This window comes from Pelecanus crispus, chromosome 1 (assembly GCF_030463565.1).
Source record: "Pelecanus crispus isolate bPelCri1 chromosome 1, bPelCri1.pri, whole genome shotgun sequence".
NCBI lineage: Eukaryota > Metazoa > Chordata > Aves > Pelecaniformes > Pelecanidae > Pelecanus > Pelecanus crispus.
The window spans coordinates 196,039,119-196,065,370 of NC_134643.1; the positions used below are offsets into that span (position 1 = coordinate 196,039,119).

The 26,252-nt window shown below is 44.8% G+C and overlaps 2 protein-coding genes across 2 annotated transcripts; both read left to right on the forward strand.

The window, feature by feature from the left end:
• Nucleotides 1-1,549: 1,549 nt before the first annotated feature.
• On the forward strand, nucleotides 1,550-6,153 carry TRIM13 (tripartite motif containing 13). Its single transcript, XM_009488141.2, has 2 exons — nucleotides 1,550-1,750; nucleotides 4,921-6,153. The coding sequence occupies exon 2, from the start codon at nucleotides 4,924-4,926 to the stop codon at nucleotides 6,151-6,153; it is 1,230 nt and encodes a 409-aa protein (XP_009486416.1). The 5' UTR covers nucleotides 1,550-1,750; nucleotides 4,921-4,923.
• A 1,651-nt stretch (nucleotides 6,154-7,804) lies between these two features.
• Nucleotides 7,805-11,284, forward strand: KCNRG (potassium channel regulator). The gene is made up of 2 exons (XM_009488152.2): nucleotides 7,805-8,383; nucleotides 10,736-11,284. The coding sequence occupies exons 1-2, from the start codon at nucleotides 7,806-7,808 to the stop codon at nucleotides 10,986-10,988; spliced, it is 831 nt and encodes a 276-aa protein (XP_009486427.1). The 5' UTR covers nucleotide 7,805; the 3' UTR covers nucleotides 10,989-11,284.
• Nucleotides 11,285-26,252: the final 14,968 nt, after the last annotated feature.

The following is a 26,252-nucleotide window of genomic DNA, read 5'->3' on the forward strand; positions in this document are numbered from 1 at the left end:
AGATGCAGTTTCATGGTCCTGTGCCTACAGAGTCCTCCCAGGCGGACGCGGGATCCCTCCTGCTCCGTCTCCCTGGGACGAGTCGGTGTTATTGCGGGAGACCTGCATAGGTTTGAACAGGCCGCGTTACTCTCCCAACAGATTCACCAGTAGGAAACGGTACAGGCAGCGCGTTAAAGCAAACAGGAATGCGTCCCGCTCCTTTTACGAAGCACGTAAGGATATCTGGCTAAAATGATATTAGTGGTTTTTACCAAGTGCTTTCCGGAGGTGGAAGATGCTCAGCAGGATTGCCGCCCAGCAGCGCTCCTCGCTCCTCGTTATGCTGCGCAGCAGGCGCCTGTGAGCTGCAGTCTGAAGGCTAATTTAGCAGAGTTAATAAACAACAGAAACCCGTCAATACCTCGGCGGAGGAACGGGCAGCCTGCTTCGGGCTGCAGACCTCGGCCCCCGGCTTAGACGAGCGGCACCCACCGCCGGGCTGCGAGGCCGCCCGCTCCCCCTCTCCTGGCCGCCTCCGGGGCTTTCCTCGCCGCTCACAGGCACGGGGCGGAGGAAGAGCCGCGGCAGCTCCTGCCCCGGGGCCGGGTCGGCGGCCGCCGGCCAAGGTGGGTGGGCGCACCCCGTCCGGACCGGCGGGCAGCAGCTCCGGGCCGATCGCTTCTGCGGGCCGGGGCCGGGGCCTGGGCCGGGGCCGGGGCCGGGGCCGGGGCCTGCCCACCCCTCCTGGGCCGAGCGGCGGCGGCGGGGCGCGGCGAGGAGGGGCCTGCGGCGGGGCGGGTGGCGGCCCTCGGCCTTGCCCGCTGCCGCTGGCCGCGCCGCCGCGCCTGCCCGGGGTGAGAGCGGGGCGCCGGGCCGGGCCGGGCCGGGCCGGGCGGCGGGGGGCGGGAGCGGCGGGCGGCAGCCTCAGGCCCGGAGCGGGGCGGCGGCTGGGGCTGGCCGCCGCGCCGCGGGGTGTGGGCGGCCGAGGCAGCCCGCTCCCTCCGCCTCCGCCCGGCCTCTCCGCGGGCCCCGGCCCGGGATGGTGAGTAGCGGGGGCCGGCGGCGGCGGCAGGAGGGGCCGGGCCCGGCTGGGCGAGCGCAGGCCGCGGCGCTGTGAGGCGGCGGCGGGGCCGGGCCGCTCCCGGCCGGCGGGGGAACGCTTCGGCCGCCACCGCGACCGCTGGTTTCGCTCGCAGCCCTCCTCCCGCATCAGCGTATTCTTTGCGGGGCTCCGGGTGAGTCCGAGGGCCGCCGTCCCCCGAGCAGCGGTGCCCGGCGGAGCGGCTGCGATCCCCGGGGAGGCCGTGGCCGGCGGGTGGGGAGCGCGGCCGGGCCTGGCAGCGGTGCCGTGGTTGAGGCGGGTGTCGGGGATCCCTCCCTGCGGGGCAGGGGTTGTAACCAGAAGCAGTGAGGGAGCTGCTGCCCGGACAGAGGGACAAGGAGCTGAGCGCAGGAGTGTGCTGCCCCTGCGTCCTGCGCCCGGCAGATTGACAATCCGTGGCGATGGAACGGTGTTCTTGGGGCTGTAACTGCACTGAACCAGAATTGCTTATTTCTCCAGGCCTTTCTAGCTTTCTGAAGGCTGAACGTGTGGGATCTGCCTGGTACTCCTGGAAAAAACTTCGGCCATGAGATACCACATTTAAAGCATGGCCGCTTTCCTCAGCTCTTTTTGGCCGCCTGGATACCTACTGCACCTGGAGGTCAATCATGCCGTGTTAAAATGTCTACACTGACCCTCCATTAGGTTGTGGTTCCTCTCGATGGGGTGAGCAGAGTAAAGATTGTTGTTGCTGGAAGGAGGACCTCCCATCTCCCTTCCTCCTGCCTTATCTGTGCGGGACCCTTTTTTGGGCTGATTTAACGCACCAGTTTGACGGAAGGCTGGTGAAATTGCTCGCAGGAGGTCCTGACTAGGACTGGGGCCCTTGCGAAGAAAGGGAGGCGAGACCTCTCCTGACTAGCTCAACTGCTTGTGGAAATGTAGCCTGACTCAGTCAAGTGTTATTTAGAATATTTACATGCCATTGCAGGAAACTTGTAATTCAAGAGCTATCTTTTTGCTTTGTTTGAAGCTTGGTGAAGTTTTGGGTTTGCTTTCAGCCTGCTGCTGGCTGATAAACCCAACTTCTGTGCTGAGAAGCATGCTAGATGAATTTCGCGCTGGAGTGTGGGAAAAAGCTACTGTGGTTGTCTTTGCGTTTATGGTTTGATTTGTTTTGCAGTTCTTCTTCCCAATGATAAAACTGTGCAAGTTGCTCTTTCTAATGGGTCACATGAGACTTTATGTAGCTCAGGTGAAGAAACCGCTGTGCCTTTTGGTCCGTGTGCTACGAGTGGGGAACTCCAGGCCCATTCAAACCTCGATCAGAAGTTACACAGAGAAATTCCCAGTGGAGAAGTTGAAATGTTGCTGTAGTTCCTCACACGAATACCAAGTTGCTAATAAAAAGGGATGTTTCCATCCCCAGGCAACTTACTCTCTGAAATTAATGTTCTAAAGAAGACAGAAGTTCAGCTGTCCCAACCAGTCATACAAGTTTTCAGTGTTTTTGGTTTGCTGTTGCTGGTGTTGTAAGAGGGGGAAAAAAACCTCGTAGACTTGCCTGTTTCTTTTTTTCAAAATCCTAGGTTTTTGATGATGTCATATAATGGTTTTGACATTCAGTTATATTTATAAAGCATAATTATTTAATTGGATAAGTGGGGTTGGCATGCACCAGGACAGTTTTATTTGGATCATGAAACCTTTTTGTATATGTTTTTTGTATTTTTAGGAGCATGAAAGCCTTCGATGTTTGTCCTGCAATTTTGATGGAACGTGTTGTAGTAAGCATTTTCTGCAGTGGTTTGCAGTCCTCACTGTCAGGCATGCAAAGCTGCTTTTCCAGCTCCCTAACTAAGAAGTAAAATCCTCCCTGGTAAAGGAGGTGGACCAGAGCAAATATTTTCTGCACTGTGAATTTCCATTTACTAAAAGACAGAGAACTGGCATTTTAGTTTTGTAGTTATTATCCTCTTAACACATGAGCAAAACTGATCTTTGTCCTGCTATCGTGGCTAAAAGCTGCGAGTACAATTGGGAGAGAGGGAACTATTCATAAACAGGACTCAAGAGTATGGGGGCAAAATCATCCTCTTCCTGTCATCCCATTCTTTTTGGCAGTAGGAAGATGATGGAAGAGAAACCTTGATGGTTCTAGCATTGAGAGGTGCTTGGAAATGACTTTCTTGTCACAGAAAATGAAGTTTCTGAATGGGATCTGCGGTCTTACAGGAAACCTTAGGTGGTAAATGGAGTCACTAGACCTTTTCTCTGGGGCTTTGTCCCTAGCTGTAATGGTGGCCACTTTCTGCCTGATGACTTTAGTCCTGAGGATGAGTAGAAAAGCTGGCAACTTTTTCAAACTCTCCTTATCCAAACAAGCATGGGGAATCCCCCTTCTCCTCATCGCTAGCAAAGCATGGGAGGTTTGCTTATACCTCTCAAGGACGGCTCTTTTACTGTGAAGTCTTGCTGGGACTGTTATCTGTCCTCTAGTGAAAGAAACTCAGAATTGACTTTGCCTTTCTTCCCTGTAGTTATCTTTGCTTTGGTGTTGATTTTATTGCTGCTCTTGTCCTGTGCAGCATGGATCTTCCCTTGCAGCTCTCCTCTTGGCTCCCATGTTTGCCGCTTTATATCTCTTTGAGGGGACAGGAACCTTACTAATAACATGAAAACTAATGAAAGGAGCTCATTCATATGCCTTACTGTCACAGGACTACTTTGATGCTTTTTTTTGTGATACATCTTTTAATTTATAAAATGAATTTTGTTACATATATGTATGAATACTTATTGTACAATATGGAAGCAATTTGTACAAGGGAAGCATCTTTCTAATTATAGCTCAAAACTAAGTGTTTGAGAGTTTTGGCTGATACAAACCATCACCCATTTTGGTCTTTATTAGCTATTTGTTTTCTTAGAACATGCTGTAAGTTATAAGGTGTCTGCATCTGAGAACTTGGCTTTGATTAGAGGCACTGGGAGGGTAGCGTGCTGGGTCCCTTCACTCAGACTTTCCAGTACACAGGAGTACATGATAAATCCTCTTGCTGCAGGTCTTGTCCACAAAAACAAATTGCTGAGGCATGAATGCTGCGAGAACGGCATTGGAAATAGATTGCAGATGAGTAAAAATGGTTAACAGTTTTGTTTCATGATGAATTGTCAAGGATTATGGGCTGTTGTTCTCTGAAGTATTTTAACTTTGTGCTGAGTAGCTCAACAATAATGCATTCACTTGGTTATTTACAAATATTGCAGGAGCAAGAGAAAAGCTAACATTTTAAGTGAGTGGTGACTCCCCTTTGTCTTTGCAAGTAGAGCAAAGAGCCACATCACGTATTCTGTAGATGAGGAAATTATGAAGCTGGGCTTTTTCTGTCACCTTTAATATTACCTTCTTACAGTAGCGGTGCATGGCGTTTGGAACTGTAAGCTTTGGATGAGTTGAGCGAGCAGAGAGTAATCGCATCTTAGCAGGGCTTATCGGCTGGGTATGTTTTGTGAAAATCCAGTTTCTGGGTATTGCATCAGTGAAGAAAGATGCAAGTCTTGAACTGTTATTATGAGTACATGAGTTATTTTCATTCAAAGTCCTTGCTGGGTTTGGCAAGTCCTTCTTTTCCTGCATTTCCAGCTGAGAATCCAGAAGTGGTTCTGCCTGGACACTGAGCCGTTCTTGCGCCTGCCATCTGGTGGCCAGATACCACAGCTAACTGGACGGGTTGCAAGAACCCAGCGGAGGCTCTGTCTTAAGGGTACTCGAGAAAAAAGTAGATCCTTTCCTCACTGAGCTGTGTCTCAGATGGCGATCGGTTTTTGCATGGTTTCCCCGGAGGAGAAATAAAATGTGTAAGTTCTGTTACCATCTTTCTTCTCTTTCCTAGGATATGATGGAGCTCCTAGAGGAAGATCTCACCTGCCCCATTTGCTGTAGCCTGTTTGATGATCCTCGTGTCCTGCCCTGTTCACACAATTTCTGCAGAAAGTGTCTGGAAGGAATTCTTGAGGGAAACGTGCGGAATGTGCTTTGGAGGCCATCCCCTTTCAAATGCCCCACGTGCAGGAAGGAAACTCCCGTTACTGGAGTCAACAGCTTGCAAGTCAACTATTCCCTGAAAGGTATCGTGGAGAAGTATAACAAAATCAAAGTAACTCCGAAAATGCCTGTGTGCAAAGTGCACAGCGGGCAACCCCTTAACATTTTTTGCCGGACAGACATGCAGCTCATCTGTGGGGTTTGTGCCACCCGTGGCGACCACACAAAGCACATGTTCTGTTCTATCGAAGAAGCCTATTCCCAGGAGAAGCGGGCTTTTGAAACCCTGTTTCAGGGCTTTGAAACTTGGCGTTGCGGAGATGCCCTCTCGCGGCTGGATACCTTAGAAACCAGTAAGAGGAAAGCTCTGCAGATGCTGACCAAAGATTCTGACAAAGTGAAGGAGTTCTTTGAGAAGCTGCAGCACACGCTGGAGCAGAAACGAAATGAGATTCTCTCTGACTTTGAGACCATGAAGCTTGCAGTGATGCAGGCCTACGATCCAGAAATCAATAAACTGAACACAATTCTGCAAGAACAACGGATGGCTTTTAACATCGCAGAGGCCTTCAAAGATGTGTCTGAACCCATTGTATTTTTGCAACAGATGCAGGAGTTCAGGGAAAAAATCAAGGTGCTCAAAGAAACCCCTTTACCTTGTTCCAGTGTGGACATCAGCCCTACAATGAAGAGCTTTGATACCAGCCAGTGGAATGGAATAAAACTAGTTGATGTGGACAAACTTTCCTTGCCTCAGGAAAACAACACTCTTAAATTCAAGATTCCCTCAGTCTTTTCACGCAGATTTATAGTGACCTCTCTCATTTGCCTGCTTATTCTTGCTGTCACCAGAATGTCCTTTGTGGAGTCAGTCGTTGACAATCTCCAGTGCTGGAAATCTCAATTCTTTACAATTAGCTTGTCCTATTTGGCAGATACAGTGGAGATAGCAGATCATGCAGTCTTTTACTGGGAACAGATGACAGATGGAGCTTCACTTCTAAGAGAAAAGTGTAAAAACTATACGTTGGTTGTACTGGATAATGTTGCACAGTTTGTGTGCAAATATAAACTGTTGTGAAGTCCCTGCTGAAACTAAGAGAGATCTGGTGAAGAAAACAGAGAACTTCTTAAAATTAATTGTTTTTTTAAGACTTCCAGTAAAAACATTCAAAGATTCGAAATGTTTCCAAAACATCCATGCTGTTCACATAGTTTGAGCACTGATAAACTGGAAGATGAAGTGGAGCTTTGAAAAACACAGTTTTCTGGATTCTTCTTGCAGTGGTGATTATGGGAATATTATTCATTGTAAATCATTTTTCTTACCAAAATATAAGGCCAAACTGTGTACTTAGTTTAATGTTAATGTAATTGTAGAATAAGATAAAAAGTGTCACTTCCTAAAAGGTCAGAGGTAAAAAAAATTGTTTTCTAACTGGGAGGTGGTTTGGAAAGAGGAAGAACAGTGGTGGTTGAGAAGAGCGCTGTAGTGAGAGGCTTGGCGAGGGCTGCCCTTCCACTGCAAAAGCCAGAGTGCATCATTCACCTTCTGGAACCATTTTCTATCTGAGGATGTTACTTCTCACTGAAATAGATATATGTATTTTTTTGTATAACCAAATGTTGTAACTATCCTGTGCATTCAGATAACTGCAGATGTTGGTTATCGTTTACATGTTCTGTACAAAAATATCTTCAGGGCAAGCATAGATTCTAGGGGTAAAGAGAAATTCGTTGAGGTTGATAAGAGAAGAACAAACTGCAAGATCATATGTACTTTGCAGATAGTACGTACTTTGCAGTTTACTTTTCCAACATCAAATTGTTGGGGTAACTGAGCTGTCTTGCTAGATCCGTGTTTCTCTGAAGCCACACTTTCTTATAAAGTGGCCTTAATGTAAACAATTTAGTGCGGTGAAAGGCACGCACGGGTCAGCCACAGGAAGGCAGCTTGCGCTCTAGCCCTGCAAAGGTGGCAGGTAGAGCAGTTTCTTTCCCGTCCCTCTCTGTCTCTCTAGATCAGAATTCCAAAAGCCAGGAAAAATGATGGGATGATTCCTTGGAACACAGTGCGTAACGTGACAGGAGTATGGATGTTGTTGGTGTTTGGAAGTGCTTTAGCATTGGAACATACATAGGCTCTTCTACTGTTAATTTTTGTGTACCTTGTTTCAGGAATTAATGGAATGTTTTGAGTGTATTGACTTGGCCATAGGATAAGAGTGATTTAAAGTGAGTTCTCTGAAGTGCCCTTCTTTAAGAGCATATGATACTGAAATATATTGCTTGAAGCACATCTAACGTCTTTTTGCGGTGGTCCTGTGAACAGCAATATATAGAATGAAAATATTTAGTTGACATTTCTGGGAAGCAAACGCAATGCGTGCCATGCTTTGGGGATATTCGTTGGCCTCTCTCAAGGTTTAGTAAGTTGTGACGGTCAGTTCACTGTCTTCCAGTAGTCCTTGCAAGCTGTTCATTTCAAAAATAAAACATCAAATTCCAAGAATCAAAGTTTCCAAGCAACCAAACCCTGCAAACAAAACTATTGTACATGATATTTACATCTTTGTTGCCTGGGAGTCCTGTCGCTGCTCCACACCTCACTCCAAACACTTGCTAAAAGCACTGAATGGTTCTTGCAGCTGCAGATGCCTTGCAGTTTAGGAAAGATCAAGTCACAAAACACGTAGATCGGAGAGTTACAATTCTTGAGTGGCTGAGATAGTGATGAGTAATCGAGAGGTGGTCGTTCTGAGCGTGGGAGGTGTGAGATTTGTAACCCGGGCTTCTACCTTGCAGCAGTTCCCTGAGTCCAAGCTAGCACGGATGTTGAATGACGATGACCAGGAATTTAAACTGGTGAATGGGGAGTTTTTTGTGGACAGAGATGGAACTTTGTTTAGTTACATCTTGGACTTCCTGAGGACTCTCCAGGTCTCCTTACCCATGGATTTCTCAGACTATCAGAGGCTGCAGAGAGAAGCAGAATTCTATGGGCTCTACCCTCTGGCTGACCTCCTGAGCCAGGAATACTTGCTGAAGCCGAGGCTGGAGATCTTGGAAGTGCGTTTCTCTCTCCAAGAGATGCAGGCCTTTTTCCGGATCTTTGGTTCCTGCAGTACCACTGTTGAGACACTAGCTGAACAGATCACTGTGTTTACAGGGCAGCAGTCAGGACAGAGCTGGAACAGCCCTTTTCCTTCTCAGAAACCACTCGTTCCACTACCTTTGGAAAGACCTTCTCATCACGACTTGGTTTTTCAGTGTGGTACTGACTACTCTGCTGGTGACCAGTTTGTGGCCAGGTACTCTCCCTAGTGTGACTTCTCATTATGGAAATGTCTTCGTGACTTCTAGTTCATGAAGTCCATGCTACGTGCTAGCAAAGCTCATTTTAAAGAAACTATTGGACAGCTGTCTGAGAGAAAAGAAACATGTTTCCTTCTTTCTGCTAGTTTAATGTTATCATCTTCTAGTTCTAAAATACCCAGTTTAATTTCAGTTACACTGAAATTGTAATTTGAAATTGGGGTTGTTCAGCCTGGAGAAGGCTCCAGGGAGACCTTATTGCAGCCTTTCAGTACTTAAAGGGGGCTTATAAGAAGGATGGGGACAGACTCTTTAATAGGGCCTGTAGCAATAGGACAAGGGGTAATGGGTTAAACTAAAATAGGGTAGATTCAGACTGGATATAAGGAATAAATTTTTCACAGTGAGGGTGGTGAAGCACTGGAACAGGTTGCCCAGAGAGGTAGTGGAGGCCCCATCCCTGGCAACATTCAAGGTCAGGTTGGACGGGGCTCTGAGCAACCTAATCTAGTTAGATGTCCCTGCTCTCTGCTGGGGGGTTGGACTGGATGACCTTTAAAAGGTCCCTTCCAACCCAAATAATTCTATGATTCTATGATCTGCCTGTTCTTCAACTTTCTAAAATACTGTTCTTGGTGCTTGCTTTTGAGTTCTGTTGGGTCTTTCTTTCTCTCCGCCCTTTCCTCCTCACTCGCTCCCCCAGGCTTTGGAATTTCATGGCATCAGTGACCTTCTAGAAGACTTGAAAAACGCAGAGTAAAATGAAGCAAAGGAAACAAAATAAATCAGGAGTGAACTACTGGAGAAGCCTAAAATCTCCACTAGTTCATGGTCCAAAAGGCTTTCATATGGAAAAGAGTAAAATAATGCCTAAACAGGGTTGAAAACGCCAGTAGAACTAAGATTGCAATGCAGGGACTGGAAAGCTTTTGTAGAGTCTTTTATTGGGGGGAGGGAGAAGGGGTAGATTATTAACTATGTGCTACACAGTGCATTTTCTTTGAATTCAGAGCCAGGTTCTGTTTTTAAGATTACTGTATATCAGTGATTTTTGTGATAGCAGTATCATATTCTAACGACAACTGACATTTTTTAAACAAGCTTTTGCTGGATGTCTCTATTGTATGGAGACACATTCTTACTGTATAGGAAAATGTAACCTAATTTGTCCTCTGTGGCTGTTAGAACATCTGGAATTTTATGGAATTTTCATTGAAATATTTCCAAAAGGGTTATTCTCTCTGGATATATGAATCAACACAGAACACAGCGGTCTTTCGATTATTTAAAAAAAAAAAGTGAATAAAGTTTATCTTTCTTCTAGATTTCTTTAGCTAAGCAAGTAGAAGAAAAACTACTTCCTGTTTGCGAAACAACGTATATTTATGTGCCAAACCTTAACTTTATAATGTATTACTAATTTTAATGGACTAACAATTGGTTGAGTAGGTTATGACAACTTAAACAGTGGGGAAAATATTCCTGATTCTTTCCTTTATCTCTTCAGACTTGGTAAAAATCTTCCTCTGCGGATCAATAGAAAAGCTTATCTTGAGTAATGAAACAGGTCGAGTTTGATTATGTTGCCTGCTGAATTTCTGTCGACTTAGTCTTTGTGGTGACATGGACTCTTTTGCCTTTGTCGTGCTTTCTGTGAACGTTTGGTGTGCTTGGCTGTGAACTGTGGAACAGTTTCACCCCTGTCAGCTTATGTATTTTGTAATAGTATTTTTACCTGACTTCTGTTCATTGAAATGTCTGGATAGATTCTCAAACCATACTTTATATCAAAGTAAAATCATTTGAGGCAACGTGAAAATAATTTTCATACTTGTTACCACAAGACCTGCTGTACAAGGTAACATTGCAATAAATGTCACTGTTTGTAGAGAGAGATCCCGTGTAATGAAGAGTGATGCTATTGGGGTGAATTTGACTTCAATGTCCTTTCCGTCATTTACTCTTAGTGAAAAACTGCTGCAGCATTATGTAGAGCATGCCATTCACCTCTCCTCCATTAAATGAAATGAGATGGAGGTTATCACAGCTATTTCTTAAGAAAGTACATTTTGGTGTGGGGGTGAAGGAGAAGTGCTTCTTCCCCAACATGTAACTGGATGAACTGAGAATTACTGTTCTTATAATGAGGGAAAGAGTTGAACTGTCTTCAAAGGAGGGGAAAAACTGTCTGAAACCTTGGTTGCTATAAACCCGTGCAACTGTGCTGATCTGCACCGTCTGAGGGCCTGGGTTTTTTTTGTTTTTTTTTTTTTTTTTTTAAAAAAAAAAGGATTTCATGGTCCAAGAAGTAATTAAAGTGTGTTGTAACTGCTTTTTTCTTATTTTAGGTATGTTTCCATAAAGCCTGATAATAGAAAGCTGATTAATGGTACTAATGTGCTAGGCCTGCTGCTTGACACTTTACTTAAAGACGGATTTCGCCTCATAAGCACCAGGACAGTCTCCAGTGAAGAAAAAGTCGAATGCTGCAGTTTTGAAAGGATGAAGAGGCCAGCGGGCCTTACCGTCATGGTGAACCAAACCCCAGGGAGCTCTGGGGTAGCACAGGCAAAGAGAAGCCAAGTGCAGAAAGGGAAATAAAGGCTTTTCCTTTCATCTTTTGAAGGTGGGAGAGGGATGGGTCAGCGCTAGTGGCCTTTTTTTGTTGGCTTGTTTGAAGCTGCGACTATTGAGGGAAGTAACAAACAAACAAATTTTTTTTCAAGTATTCGGAGGAAAACAAATTGCTTTCCTGCCTTTTACCGCTCCACCCTCTTCAACTCTAAATAAAAGAACCACAGATTCAACACTGGTTTTGTGGACCAGATTCTGGCATTTTCAAGGGTGGGTTTTGTTTTTCTCTGTGGCTAAAATTTATATTAGGACTTGCAAAAAATCAGCCATTCCTTCTAGAAAATGTTTTTTATGTCCTGTGCTGATCTGTAAGTAGATATTAAGTACATGATAATACTTGAAGAAATAACAGCTTGACAAAACTTCATCCCAACAGTTTGGAGAAGTGGCTGGAGGAGGAATGCAAACCTCAACGACTGAATATTGCTTCTACTTTCAAAAGATACACGTACACTGATTCTCTTGCAATTAGCTGAAAGCAACGTAACAGAAACATCCCACGTTGTACTGCTCTGTGGCTCCAGACATGAGAAAGTGGCTTTGTGAAGCCACCACTAGTGTCCATAAAATAGCGTGTTACTGTCTTGCAGAATACTCCTCTGTCCTCTCCTCCCACTCCAAAGGCATTGAGCTGATCTTCGGTGCTGAGAATTAAATGATAAAGGTCTTTGTGAACAAAGGGTCAGTTAATTGTTAGAGCTTTAACTGTGAAAAGAATAAAAATGTGATAAACAGTCATTCAGGTGGAAGAGTTAGTACAATTTTAAACAAAATAGTACAAAGGATTTCTTAACGCTTGTTAAGCGCAAAACATATTTAGGAGGAAGGGTTGGCAGAAGCGGCTTTAAAAGCCCTGGGAATGTTAGCCCTGTACCATGCTTTGTAAAGATGCCAAAATTAGCTCAGGTACCAGGAGAGGTAAGTTAATGAGGCTTTATAAATTAAGAATCTTTTGTCCTCCCTTCAAGGCAAGGAAAGAAAATAGCGATAACTTCAAGGATTCATTATTTGAATCTGTCTGTTGTTGGTAAAACAGCATCTTTCCAAAGTTACAAACAGCCAAGCAGAGCTCATTTGGGCTTTCTTGGCTGACTAATTAGATCTGGCTTTTCATTAGCTTTAAAATGTGAATTTATTACTTTCTTTACAACACTTAAAAATGGGGGTGGGTGGTGGGAATCGCCCGTCTGTTTCTCGCCTTCAGGAGTTTCAGTGAAATGGATCTTCCCAGGCTGGTGGTGCCGCTATCGGACATCTCTTTTCTTTTGCTACCACTGTAGTGCATTTTAGCTTGACACAAGTTCAGAAGTTCAGCGGGAACAATGAGGTCCTCTTTGCTCGTTCTCAAGCTTTCTGGGTTGAGAATAACGTGATTATGGGACTACATCTCCTAAGCTGCTTACAGGTTGTATAATGTAATAAATGTTGAGGAACCTAAGAGTGGATGCTTTCAGTTCAAATGGGATTTTTTGGTCAATAATGTCAGTATGTTCATATTTGCCCTGATACAAGACATATTTTACAGTGAGAACCATCATTCACTGGAACAACCTCCGCAGGGATGTGGCAGAGTCCCCATCGCTGGAGGTTTCCCAGATGTGATTGGACAGGGTGCCAGGTAATCTCAGCTGGGCTCCCTTTCCCATGAGAGGTTGGACCAGATGATCTTGCTAGGTCCCCTCCAACCTGGGCTGTTCTGTGAAGACCTTCTGTGAAGGTCTGTGTCAGGAGGCCTGTCATGGTGGACCTTGAGGTCAGGCTGCCGATGGCAGCATTCGGGTGACACAGCAGACACACTGTACGGGATGACTGTCCTACAGTTGCTGTACTACAAAGACAACGCTACCCGTTATTCTAAGTTCATTTTGAGGTCCGTGTACTGACTTTCCAGAAAAGTTCCCATTCCTCAAATAAAACTGGGACCAATAATGATGAATGTTGAGTGAGTCAGTGACTATGAACATTGTTGGTGAAGAGACTTACCAGTAATAGCAAGAAACACAAGACAAAAGTGACAACTTTTTACAGGGAAGGGAAAAAAAATGGACTTGAGGCTGTATTTAAACATTAGGCCTTAAATGATCGCTGATAGCAGCAGTGTAAACTAAGTGAGACTAGCTTCAGAACCCCTTGTAGTAACAAAATTAGGCTACTTCACCTTCTGCAGTAGTGAGTTTATTTTCCTTGCTGTACCAGCCACTTTGAAAATTGAAGTTCAGATTACTTTTTTTTTAAATAAAGTGAAAGAAAATAGGAACTAATTCAATTTTTAGAAAGCCCTGGAGTTTTAACCTATGCCATTGCTCATGCTCCATGGCTTTGCCAAAATGAATATTTGGTACAACCATTTCAGTAACAACTTACAATCGGCTAGTGCTGAGCATGTTCTGGTTCCCCTCGTGGGTTAATTTTTATTCACCACAAACATCATTCTGTGAATGTAATATTTTGGCTCTGGAAAAATATACCAGTGCAAGTTCCCATCCTGTAAAAAACCATATATGCTTTACCCTGACCTCGTGTAGCGGCGTACTGTAAGACTATGTGACTTTTTGAAGTGAAGCATGTGACTCAGCAAGTTTGGATTCCCAAAGTTCTTCTAGCATTTATTCTTACTTAGCACTGAACTGAGAAGTGTCACCTTCTGTCACTTGTGCACCTGCAGGGAACATGACTAGGCTCTTATCAATGCTTTTGGGTTGGTTTTTTTTTTTTAACTGATAGTTGCTTAAGTAAGTGTGAGAGCATGTGTGTGTTGTCAGTAACCTGATAGAAATTTGGTGAGAGTGTCTGACTGAGACCAGTAGGATAACTGTGACATTTAATTGAAGATAATTTGGTATTAAGCTGGTTCTTCAACGGAAGGCACCTTCCTGGATTTCTTTATACAGAAGTGGAAGCAGCGATGGTAGAGCTACATGTGTTGTTGTTTCAATCTCCAACTAAATGGCAGTAATCATGGAGGAAGGGACAAAAGTATGTTCGTTTGCAGACAAACGAATATAAAAATAGCATCAATTTACTAGGAGGATCTTCAGCTGGCCTGGGTAGCTGCTGCCCTCCACCTTGCAAGATTATTTATATTGCTGTAAAGCATTGCTGAAGCAGGATGGCAGCGTTTCTGTGCTGTCTTTGGAGCGGTATGCAGCGCATCCCGCAGGCACCCAGGCAGTTATTGAGAAGAAGGAGCGGCCAATATTTTTACTGCACCTTCCCTTCTGAGGTCCCGAACAGGCAGCAACGCAGCAGAGAGCAGACTCTGTCGTGTGTCACCAGCAGAGTGGTTCACGCCGGTGCGTTTCCACAGACGGTAACAGCTGTACAAGTAGATGGGAATTGGCTGATGGGAGCCTAGATTAGCTGTGAGTCTGAGAGATTTTAAAAGCCTCCTGGTCAAAACCAGATTATGTGTTAAACTGAGTACTTTCACCCCAATCTTGGCAGACAAGTCAACTCCAGTATCTCACAGTATAATCTCTGCTGGACCAGAGGGTGTTGTTGGTGACTTGGTTCTGCTTTTCCATACGACAGAACCAGGAGCTCTGATTGCTCACATCTAGCTCTATTTTTGATTAAAGAGCAGTGGGATTTTGAAACATTTAGACTTTTTTTTCCAGTGAAGTTGGGATTTGTGATCACTGACACGCTCCACTTCTTCCAGTCATTGCCAGCTTTCTCAAGAGAATGATTTTTTTCCTGGGAAGGTGCAAAATATGCTGATTTCAGTAAGCTTACTGCTGTATTTGCCTTTTTATTCTTCCTGGGATTCAGCAAAAATGTGCAAACTGTTCCACTGCCTGAGATGCTAGAAATTCACTGCCGTAGGGCTGGGGGGCAGCCCTCTCGCTCACTTACGGCGGGCAGTGAGCTCTCTTCTGCTTTTTAACACACAAGCCAACTCCCAGAACAGTAAAATCACTAGAGGGAAAGGAAACTAAAAGGTAAGATAACGCCGTCACTCTGTCCTACACAGACTGCAGTTTACATGGCAGAAGTACATCGTTTAAATAGCTTGATCGTCTGACAGCTTGCTGCTAGATTTGCAAAAGGTAGATGATTCGGAAAGACACCACCTTTTTTGTCTTACATTTTCGTTCTTTAGTCACTTTTCCCTCCTTTATTGTTGGATTTCATCCCGTATTTCTATATTCAAGACTATCAAGGGCTTATCAATACAGTCTTGTGGTGCCTGTTGGATATCCCGACAGGATAGAGGCACCACACTTTCTCTGCTCCCGTTTTTTAAACCATGTTGACTTCCTTTCATAGTAATTGATTACATTTTTGTGATTACATTTTTGTGCTTTTAAGTAACTTTTTGTCCGCTTCTTCACATACTGGGAAGTTCTCTTATGTTCTTCTTATCTCTTTTGGGGACATGTCATTTATTTACTGCCTGAATTGTTCAGGAACCTGCTGATACCAGGAAAGAGAGAGTCTGACGTGAAACATCTTCCTGTTCTTTGGGTATAGATTTCAATATGACAATTCATGAGGGTTTTTGTTCTTTTAGGAAGTGCAGTTACTGCATTCTTATAGGTTCTGCAGTCAGTGCTCATAACGGACTAAGAACAGAAGTTTATTTAAACTTTATTTAAAGCTATTGCAATTGATACTATGCTTAGACTAAAAAAGACTGTTCTCTTAGCACTGGCCTTTGTAGTGGGGAGTTTTTCCCTTTACTAAATAATTGCAAACCATTTTTCACTTCCCTGCGTAGTTGAATCTCATGAAAACAGTAGAAGACTCCACCCTAAGATGCAGTATATGAGGAATTAATAGCCATAGGGCAAAAGAACGATGCTGGAGTAATTGCATCCTGCCCTGCTTCTACAGGCTTGCAAACAGGGGTAGTAACTTCTGTTCTGACCTTGGAGAAACTTTTCTCCACATTAGGCTGTTCCCACTTTTTACCTGTTTTGGTTGGTTTCCAGTTTTCCAATGCTCAAAAAGAACTCCTTTAATCTGAGCTAAGCAACGCTGATGTGCTTTTGTCTGTCTCTGGAAGGGAAAATCCTAAGGTATATCCAACACACAATCTGGGTGATATTCCATTTTGATCCACAGCTGAACTCAAGAACCAGGAAGCTGCCGAAGTGGATCAGAAGTCCTGTTTGAGATCACAACGAAGCGTTCATAACTTTGAATTTTTTTTTTTTTTTAAATTTTTCCCAGATTGCTGGAAAGTGTAATTGAATATTCATTGGGAAACAAGCTGGGAGCTATCCAAGAGGGGGAGGGAGACTTATTGCCTCTTACTCCTTCCCTCTGATTTGTGCTGAACCATTGCCAGGCTTTAACTTTACAAGGTTTATTTTTATTGATTTTCAACAATAAACAGTGGGAGTATCTACAATAAAAGATTTACAGCGCATCACAAGGAAATACAACTCCCTACCAAATCTTATATTGATCTATTCCCAGATGCTACTGAAACAGCGTATAAAAGCCCAAATCAAGTCCAGTGATGGAGAACTTCCTCTCTCTAGTGACAGATGCATATGACTGTTGTGTCTTCAGAAAACAATAAAAGGGAAGGGAGTGACTCTGCTTCTTTGACCATATCTTCAACAGCCCAGTTAAATCTGTCAACTCAATGTAATCCACATAAATAAAGAATTTGGGAACCAAGGGAACTGCTAGTGTGTCTGAAGATTCCCATTCTTTGAAGCTGCCTCTCCTGCTGCAGTCAGGCCATAATTAGTCACAGAAGGCCTTGTTGTGACTAGTAAATGGATGGACCAACAATGATTTGAATAGTTTGGAACCGGCTGGAGATATGCCTGGAGCCCTGAATATTCTCAAATGGGTGGGTGGGATGTAAATCACTAGTCATCGCATAAAATACAAATAAATCTGACTTCTATTAAAAAAAAAAAGGAATGTCGGTTTTCTAGACCATCGTGTAGTTTCTGCTGAAATAACCCCCTGAAGTGTGATCTGACGTGTAAATTTTTCCAAGAATCCTTCCTCCACTTCTACTCTGTTTCCATTCTAATGCAATGGTTCAATAATTGGTGGCTTCTTTCTGGTCAGAAAGATGATGAATGTAGCCCTAAAGGTTGGAAAGAGTAATGTGTACAAGTCTGCTTTAGAGAACGAATTTAGGGCTTTGCTTTCTAAGCAAGCTTCTGCTACACCAGTCAGCTGAGTGTTTGCTGAAACTGTGAAGAATTAAACGTTGCAACATTGTTCCATCCTGATTCTCCACTGGAAAAAAAGGCAATAGATTGGAAACATCAAGTCTCGGGTTTTGCTAGTACTTTCGAGTCAGGAACTCAATTTTCTTTGAATTTCAAATGCAGTTTGTAGCTTTCATTGAGGGCCTTCTGAAAAGACTGGTCTATGGTTTTTGTTTGTGTTCCCCAGTGATAACTAAACTGAGTAATAAAATAATTGCTGACATACCGTTTTATTTACAATGTTGTATTCAGCAATAAACAAAAGGCATGCTGATCCTTCTATCCTTTAATCTTTGCGTCTTTTTACTATGTCTTCAGCTCACTCCTCGGCCTGGTCACTGGTGGAATAGAGGAAAAGGCTATGTGATAAGGGCAAGCAGAGATCCACAGAAAAATGCAAACTCACTTCTTTCCCATTACAGAGAGGGAGTTAAGGAATAAAACTCAGCTGGAAAGAGTCGCTGCCTTTGTAAAACCAAAGAGACACAACTTATTGTATTGAAGGGAGGACAGTTAACAGAGCTGTCAGAAATTTCAACGCCACCAGAGAAGGAAAAGCAGAAGATCTTATAGGGGTGAGTGAATGGGTGGGTGATAGCTGCTAAAGAAACGTGGAAAAGGCACAGAATGACTTAGATGGGAGACTTAAACATTCATGAGACTCCAGGGATGTTGGTTTTTTTTTTTTTTTCCCAGCGTGTTAGGTAAGTGGATCTGCAGAACATCTTGTATCAGTAGTCTGCGTACCTGAAGAACAAAATTTCTCTCTCAGAGGTCAGTTCTGCATCTGCACTGTAAAGTGAAACACTGCGGGATCCAGGCATAAGAGGGGTTAATCATGTCGACACCTCACATCTGGGAACAGAAGCTAAGCTTTTGGTGGCCGAATAGACAAACTCTGAAGATCAGAATACCAGCACTGCTTTGGCAGCGCTGGGGTTATAAGCTTCCTGGATAATTACTGGATATGTCCTGTCGGTGGCCTTTGTTTCAATTCCAGTTGCAGTATGGTGAGCAGTAACCCTATTAGTAAGTTCCTAATTTTCCATAAACTGGAAATGTATCTTCTGGAACAGACTGGTTTACATTATATTTTCCCCATTTGCAAATTGATCCTTAAGCCATACCATTTTCCTTGGCTACCCATGATTGTTCAAAACATTATCTTCTGAAGATGGCTCAGTAAACTGTGGATCCCTGGAACACATTAATGGCTTAATGATTAATACGGCCATGTCAGGCATGTAAATGAAAAATTGCAACTGCATGGCCCCTGACGTAACTGAGATCCTTCTCCCATCTGTGGTTAAGCTAATGATGTTTTCTGCTGTTACTCAATAAGAGTTTTCTTTGACAATTGAAGTGTGATAGTGCAATCCAGAGTTCACTGGTGTTCATATGCAGTCCTGAAATCTCTATGGATACACGTGGAAAAGATCATCAATGGCCAAAAGATCATCTTTTTCCTAGACTTGTCTTTCACTTCATAGATTCTCTGCAGAACCTCGGCTGATTTTCCACTAACAGGCACAGGGACGCTTGTGTGACTGCTCCGTTGGCAATAGTTTGCCCTATGAGCTGTGCTTTAGCAGCCTCTTGTGCTTAGCTCAGTTGGAAGCCTGACACGTGCTCTCACTGAACTTCTGAGGTACGCTTTGAGATTGAATAGAAAAGCTGAACGTCACGTGAAATTGTACAAGGCTAATGGAACATCAGTCTGCTATGGTTTTGATCATCTATATTCTGTGCAGGGATCTATACTGACTTCTTCTCTACTCCCAGTGCCAAGATACAGCCAGGAGCGGAGGATCTAATGACAGTTCTTAGAAGTTCACATCCAGAGAGTTCAAGATATGAAGATGTGCAGTTCTGTTCTGAAACAAGTGGTGACAAGCACGCAGATCTTCTACTGGAGGCAATGACTCCTGCTACAAAGACCACACAGCTCCTTCAGGCTGGATGGATAACAATGTGGAAATGACTGTTTTGAAAACTCAGAGCAGGGCGCTTTAATCAGGTGATGAAAAACTGCTAGCTGAAAACATTACTCCATATCTGATCTTTCAGAGGTATGTCGTATTGGGTTTGTGTGGCAAGGTTTTGGGAGTGGATGGGCTACAGGGGTGGCTTCTGTGAGAAGCTGCCAGAAGCTTCCCCCATGTCCAATAGAGCCAATGCCAGCCGGCTCCAAGACGGACCCACCACTGGCCAAGGCTGAGCCCATCAGCAATGGTGGCAGCGTCTCTGGGATAACATATCTAAGAAGGGGGAAAAAAAGCCCAATGGCTCAACTGCAGCTGGAGTGAGGAGTGAGAATATGTGAGAGGAACAACCCTGCGGACACCAAGGTCAGTGCAGAAGGAGGGGCAGGAGGTGCTCCAGGCACCGGAGCAGAGATTCCCCTGCAGCCCCTGGTGCAGCCCATGGTGAGGCAGCTGTGCCCCTGCACCCATGGATGCCCACGGGGGAGCAGATATCCACCTGCACCCGGGGAGGACCCACGCCGGAGCAGGGGGATGTGCCCAAAGGAGGCTGTGACCCCGTGGGAAGCCCACGCTGGAGCAGGCTCCTGGCAGGACCTGTGGAGCCGTGGGGAGAGGAGCCCAGGCTGGAGCAGGTTTGCTGGCAGGGCTTGGGACCCTGTGGGGGACCCACGCTGGAGCAGTCTGCTCCTGAAGGGCTGCACCCTGTGGAAGGGACCCACGCTGGAGCAGTTCGTGAAGAACCGCAGCTCATGGGAAGGACCCACGTTGGAGAAGTTTGTGGAGGACTGTCTCCCGTGGGAGGGACCCCACGCTGGAGCAGGGGAAGAGTGTGAGGAGTCCTCCCCTGAGGAGGAAGGAGCAGCAGAGACAACGCGTGATGAACTGACCGCAACCCCCATTCCCCATCCCCATCCCCCTGCACCACTTGGGTGGCGGAGGTAGAGAAAATTGGGAGTGAAGTTGAGTCCAGGAAGAAGGGAGGGGTGGGGGGAAGGTGTTTTAAGATTTGGTTTTATTTCTCATTACCCTACTCAGTTTTGATTGGTAATAAATTAAACTGATTTTCCCCAAGCTGAGTCTGTTTTGCCCATAATGGTAATTGGTGAGTGATGTCTCCCCATCCTTATCTTGACCCACGAGCTCTTTGTTCTATTTTCTGTCCCCTGTCCAGCTGAGGAGAGGCATGATAGAGTGGCTTGGGGGCACCTGGCATCCAGCCAGCGTCAACCCACCATATATGTATTCACATCTCTTGAGATCTGGGACAGCCAAAGTGAACACTGTGCTGGAATTGAGTCATTACCACCTTTTCCCTTCCCTTTTTAAAAGATAAAGTGGGATCTCTTTTCCGCAGAAGTGATGTTACTAATGATCTGACATGCTCTCATTAAAACGCCCTGGGACAGAACGGAGTCAATGAGTGACTAAAACAGAATACACAAGCCTGTTCCTGTGGCGGCTGGTAGGCACTAACCTGTTATAAAACCAATTCGGTGGTTGAAAGAAAAAGGTAGAACATGGCGAACATTCCAGATCAAACAGCCGGACATTTCCACATTGATGAAAGCAGGTGAACTGCCACATACAAGGAAGTTGGTTTTTTTTGTCTTTAGGTATCGTGGTGCTTTGCTGGAGGGCATGTAGGTCCGTACAGTTGGAAAGCCTGTGCTCTGTGATGCCTGTGCTTGGGAGCTGGTGTTTACACTCTTGGGGACCTAAGAATAGTGTGCACAACCTTGTCTATACAAACAGCTCGCAAAGCATTGAATAGCTGCTTGTACTTCAGAAAACCCGTAAAGAAGTTGTCTTTATAAAGATGTCCGTCTCTGGAAAAGTTGTTATTGCTGTAAATGGTCTCTACTGCACCATATCTGAATTCCTCCCTAGACATCTGTGGCAATTCTTACCATTTCAAATTAGTATTTGCAAATATTAATTAATAATACCCTATTTAGCTTGTAGGGCTTTGTTTCTGCAGCAGAGAAAACTTCATCTTCTTTTTGCTCTAAGTGTCAATTTTTGCTGTTATTGGAGATGGCTTTCCTTCTGGAGAAGGCTGTCCTGAGACAACGCCCTGAGGTCCCTGATGACTGGAGGCTTGCCAATGTGACGCCCATCTACAAGAAGGGCCGGAAGGAGGACCCGGGGAACTACAGGCCTGCCAGCCTGACCTTGGTGCCGGGAGAGATTATGGAGCAGTTCATCTTGAATACACTCAACAGGCATGTGTTGAGGTCAACCAGGGGATCAGGCCCAGCCAGCATGGGTTCATGAAAGGAAGGTCCTGCTTGACCAACCTGATCTCCTTCTATGACCTGGTGACCTGCCTGGTGGATGAAGGAAAGGCTGTGGATGTCATCTACCTGGACTTTAGTAAAGCCTTTGACACTGTCTCCCATAGCATTCTCCTTGGGAAGCTGGCAGCTCATGGTTTGGACGGGCATACTCTTCACTCAGTAAAAAAGTGGTTGTGTGGCCGAGCCCAGAGAGTTGTGGTGAATAGAGTTAAGTCCAGTTGGCAGCCGGTCACGAGTGGTGTTCCCCAGGGCTGCGTTTTGGGGCCAGTCTTGTTTAATATCTTTATCAATGATCTGGATGAGGGGATTGAGTGCACCCTCAGTAAGTTTGCAGACAACACCAAACTGGGTGGGAGTGTCGATCTGCTGGAGGGTAGGATGGCCCTGCAGAGGGACCTGGACAGGCTGGATCGATGGGCCGAGGCCAGCTGTATGAGGTTCAACAAGGCCAAGTGCCGGGTCCTGCACTTCGGGCACAACAACCCCATGCAACGCTACAGGCTTGGGGAAGAGCGGCTGGAAAGCTGCCTGGCTGAAAAGGAGCTGGGGGTGCTGGTAGACAGCCAGCTGAACATGAGCCAGCAGTGTGCCCAGGTGGCCAAGAAGGCCAACAGCATCCTGGCTTGTATCAGGAATAGTGTGGCCAGCAGGAGCAGGGAGGTGATTGTCCCCCTGTACTCGGCGCTGGTGAGGCCGCACCTGGAATACTGTGTCCAGTTTTGGGCCCCTCAATACAAGAAAGACATTGAGGTGCTGGAGCATGTTCAGAGAAGGGCAACAAGGCTGGTGAAGGGTCTGGAGCACAGGCCTTGTGAGGAGCAGCTGAGGGAACTGGGGTTGTTTAGCCTGGAGAAGAGGAGGCTGAGGGGAGACCTTATTGCTCTCTACAACTACCTGAAAGGAGGTTGTAGTGAGGTGGGTGTTGGTCTCTTCTCCCATGTAGTTAGCGATAGGACAAGAGAAAATGGGCTCAAGCTGCATCATGGGAGGTTTAGATTGGATATTAGGAAAAATTTCTTTACGGAAAGGGTAGTCAAGCATTGGAACAGGCTGCCCAGAGAGGTGGTGGAGTCACCATCCCTGGAGGTGTTCAGAAAACAGGTAGATGTGGCACTTCGGGACATGGTTTAGTCTAGTCTACCCTTAGCTGGTTTAGTGTGGACTTGGTAATGCTAGGTTAATGGTTGGACTGGGTGATCTTAAAGGTCTTTCTGAACCTAAATGATTTTATGATTCTATTCTATGATTCTAATGTTCTAGTCTGATGGCATTCAGTAATGGGTCTGGTATTTGGTAAAACTGCCCTGCCAATTGGATCTTTGAGGGCTTTGTACTCATTGGATGCAGGTAACGAGTCAGGAGCTGCCGTGTAGTGAGGAACAGAGAATGAAACATGGACGCTACTCTGATAGCTGGTGACATCGCAACAACAGGCTTGCTTTGAAGGCTGAAGTTGAAAGTCTGGATGGCACCTCAAGGACCCTTGGTGTTTAAGACCTGTTAATGAGAATACAGAGATGCTGAAAGATGCAGGAAGTTCCCATCTCTATAAGCTACCCTAGCGTGAACCACACCTGAGCTCTCTATCTAGCGTAGAATGTCCTGCTAGAGAACCTTACAGAAGAACCTTTCAGTCCTCTTCTGGTTCTGACTGAGCACAGGAATATTTTCTACAGAACTAGTCCTACAGGATGCTGGAAACATAGAAAATGATCTCTCAGTACCAGCAGAGTAGAGAACGGCTGAATCAATACCAAAGGCTGGACATCCATGGAGGCTTGTAAGGGGTGATTCTGAGCCTGATTTGACAGTGCAGCACGGGACTGCTATCTGCTTTCAGCTGAAGAATCCAAAGGTGATTCGACCTGGTCAAAATTAATTTTGGTGTCACTGTTACCGATAATTTCTGCTCTAGCATCATGGCTGCTGAAGGATCCAAGAACTGCAGACCACAAATCAAATATCCAAGGTAATTCCAACTCTGCATCATCAGACAGCCTGGTGTTCCCAGCTTTGAGCTATGCTTAAGTTCAGAAGAATTTATGTAAGAGAAAATCCGGATCTGTTTTGCAAATGTTCTGTTCCTTGTCACCGTCTAATCAAGGTCTAGCCATGTTAGGAGGCTTGCTGACAGCCTGGGGCAAGAAGTAGGAACAGCGAAAGAGTTCTGGTCTTTCTCAGTGTTTCTGCTCAGGCAAACTAGAACCAGAGGCCAGGTTGTGTCACTTGTGACATCTTGAGGCAAGATGTTTTGCTTGTTCAGCCTTCTTAGAAGATTCACGTGATGCTCATCAAGCCAAGTAAAATGTATCTTATGCGGGCAATCTTTAATGACACCCCTACATTACCCAGTAAGCGAATGCTAGGGAGGTTGTGCTCATTGACAGGGTATGCATTGATATGGAATTCCTCCTAGGCTAAAGCGGTTCTCCAACAGAAAAATAACAGAAATGCTACAATTTCTAAAACTAAACCCAAACTTAACAGCTATTTAAGTGTTAATATAAGTATAAATTAGTGAAGAATAATAAAAGACTACCTGGTACATCACCGGCTAACGAAAAGCTCTATTGGTAGTCACCGGGCTCAAACAAGAGGATGGCAGCTTTAAGACTGCTCTTGCACAAAGACACACAGTTACTGCTTTCACAGGTGCTGCTGAACAGCGCTCCCACACAAGAATATCAGATGCACAGGTACCAACAGCTGCCTGCAGCACCTGTGTGCAAATGCACAAACACACACATGGAGAAGAATTCCAGGTATTCTTAAAGACATTCGAATCCAGGAGGTTTTTTGGTTTTGTCTATGTAGTACCAAGAGGAGGATGAAAGAAATTGGCAAAAGAAAAGAAGCTCAATATAAATGATTTGGTGTTAATATGGAGGGTGACAGAGAAATTCCTATCCCAAGGACATGCTTTATGGGCAATCAGAGTAGTTTCACCAGGCCTAGACGTCTCAAAGGAAGAGCCTGTAGGCAGCCTGAGAAACTCAAACACTATAAATCACCAGGACCAGATGCTATTTTTACAAGAACCCTGAAATAAATGTGAAAAAATAGAGATACAGTGAAGAATTTGTCAGTTACCATTAAAAATATCCACTGCTCTGGACAACTGCTCATAGCTAAAGAGAAAAAGGTGCAGTACTAGAGGTAACCGACTGAGGGTATTTTCATAGCGTAAGGTAGTGCCTTTCTCAGGCTACTTACTTCATGCCTGAATAAGCATAAAATAATGGGATCACAATATCGCAGCTACTAGAATTGCTTGAACAAAATAAAAATTACAGATACTCCAAGAACCTTGAGGATGTTCCTAAAGTTTAATCCTAATTTGGAAATGGAGTAAGTAACCACTCCTCAAAGGGAGAAAGATGATGTAGTTTTTCTGATCGTGGTAAGTTATTTGACTCTTCTTCCACCCAGAACAGGCTCTTACCAATTCCACTAACTTGGGAGGGAGACTGTACACCTTCCTGTCACACACACACAAAAAAAAAAAAAAAAAAAAAAGCAGGGGGGGGGGAAGCCTCCTCAAACATAAAAAAAGAAAAAAAAAGATACAAGTGAAAGAGGGAAGAGGTGAATCCCCTTGCTGGCTGTTGAACAGCCATGAAATTCTTTAACGCTGCTAGTTGCTCCCTGCTTTCCCTCTTCAGCAGCTTTAGAGAAAGTAGGAGCATAAAGCAGTTTAAAGCCACCTTTACTGGTGCTCTCTTTAGCAATAAAACCCCAGAACTTTGGTGTAATAGAGTTCTGTGATGCAATTCACAAATATTCAGTTATCTCAGTGTTCATCTACTGGAAACATAAGGTATTCCTTTAGTGAGCTTTAATGGGTACTTATATTTATTGTATGCTCATTTTACTGTTACTTCAGGAAACATCTTAGGAAAAGAATATGGAACTTGCAAGGAACTGCACAGTTAGTCCAATAAAAGCAAATTCCACTACCCTTTGAAATCCTACCTGCAGCTTGCTTTCATCTGCTAATGGTAATAGTTATCACTGCCAACAACCTTTGAACGAACAGAAGTCACAAAATGGTTCCTTTTTTGCACATACCCTTGATTTAACAAGAAAGATGGGGAACATCTGTGGGCAACTTCCACCGGGCACTTTTGCAGAAGCAGGAGATGTGAACTCAAATCCCCTCAGGCTTCTGAAGAACATGAAAGCCAGGCTTTCTGTTTCTTGGGAGAGTCCCCTCACCTTGAGATTGCTTCAGCCAGTTTCTTAAACTCTTCTGATGGATTTTAGTAGGTCATGACAATTTTTAAGCAGCTCTTTGGTCTGTCCCTGTCTTTCCCATTCCCCCTCTTCAATCACAGCGTATATTCTTACCCTCTGTTGTTTCTGCCAACTGTTATATCTGATTATAAGCAATCTTTTAATGTATACCAACGGGGAAGGGGAGAAAGAAAAAGAGGTCTTAAGCACTTCGGCTTTCTCAGCATCATGCTAGTCTTCTGCTCTGTGTGGTAGTAGAAGACTAATTCTCACAACAGTTTCTCTACTACTGTTACAGCTATGGATTTTTAGCCACAAATCAAATTCCTCAAAAGAAGATGAACTTTTATAACCTAGGCCATACCCAATCCAGAAAGAATCATCTCTGTATTGTTTATCTCAGAGCAGAAGATCCTATGCCTCCGAGATAGAGTTTCTTCAGGAAAGTTTCCTTAGGTCACCTATTTCCACCACAAGTAGTGCCTTTTAAGCATGGATACGTCATCAAATTCTAGAAAATAAGTGCTTCCATAC

Bases quoted from the DNA above. Each gene is read 5' to 3' on its own strand.
- KCNRG (XM_009488152.2), top strand. From the start codon at position 7,806: ATGAGTAATCGAGAGGTGGTCGTTCTGAGCGTGGGAGGTGTGAGATTT. The intron at 8,384-10,735 runs GTACTCTCCCTA...TTCTTATTTTAG, and splicing joins GGTGACCAGTTTGTGGCCAG to GTATGTTTCCATAAAGCCTG.
- TRIM13 (XM_009488141.2), top strand. From the start codon at position 4,924: ATGATGGAGCTCCTAGAGGAAGATCTCACCTGCCCCATTTGCTGTAGC.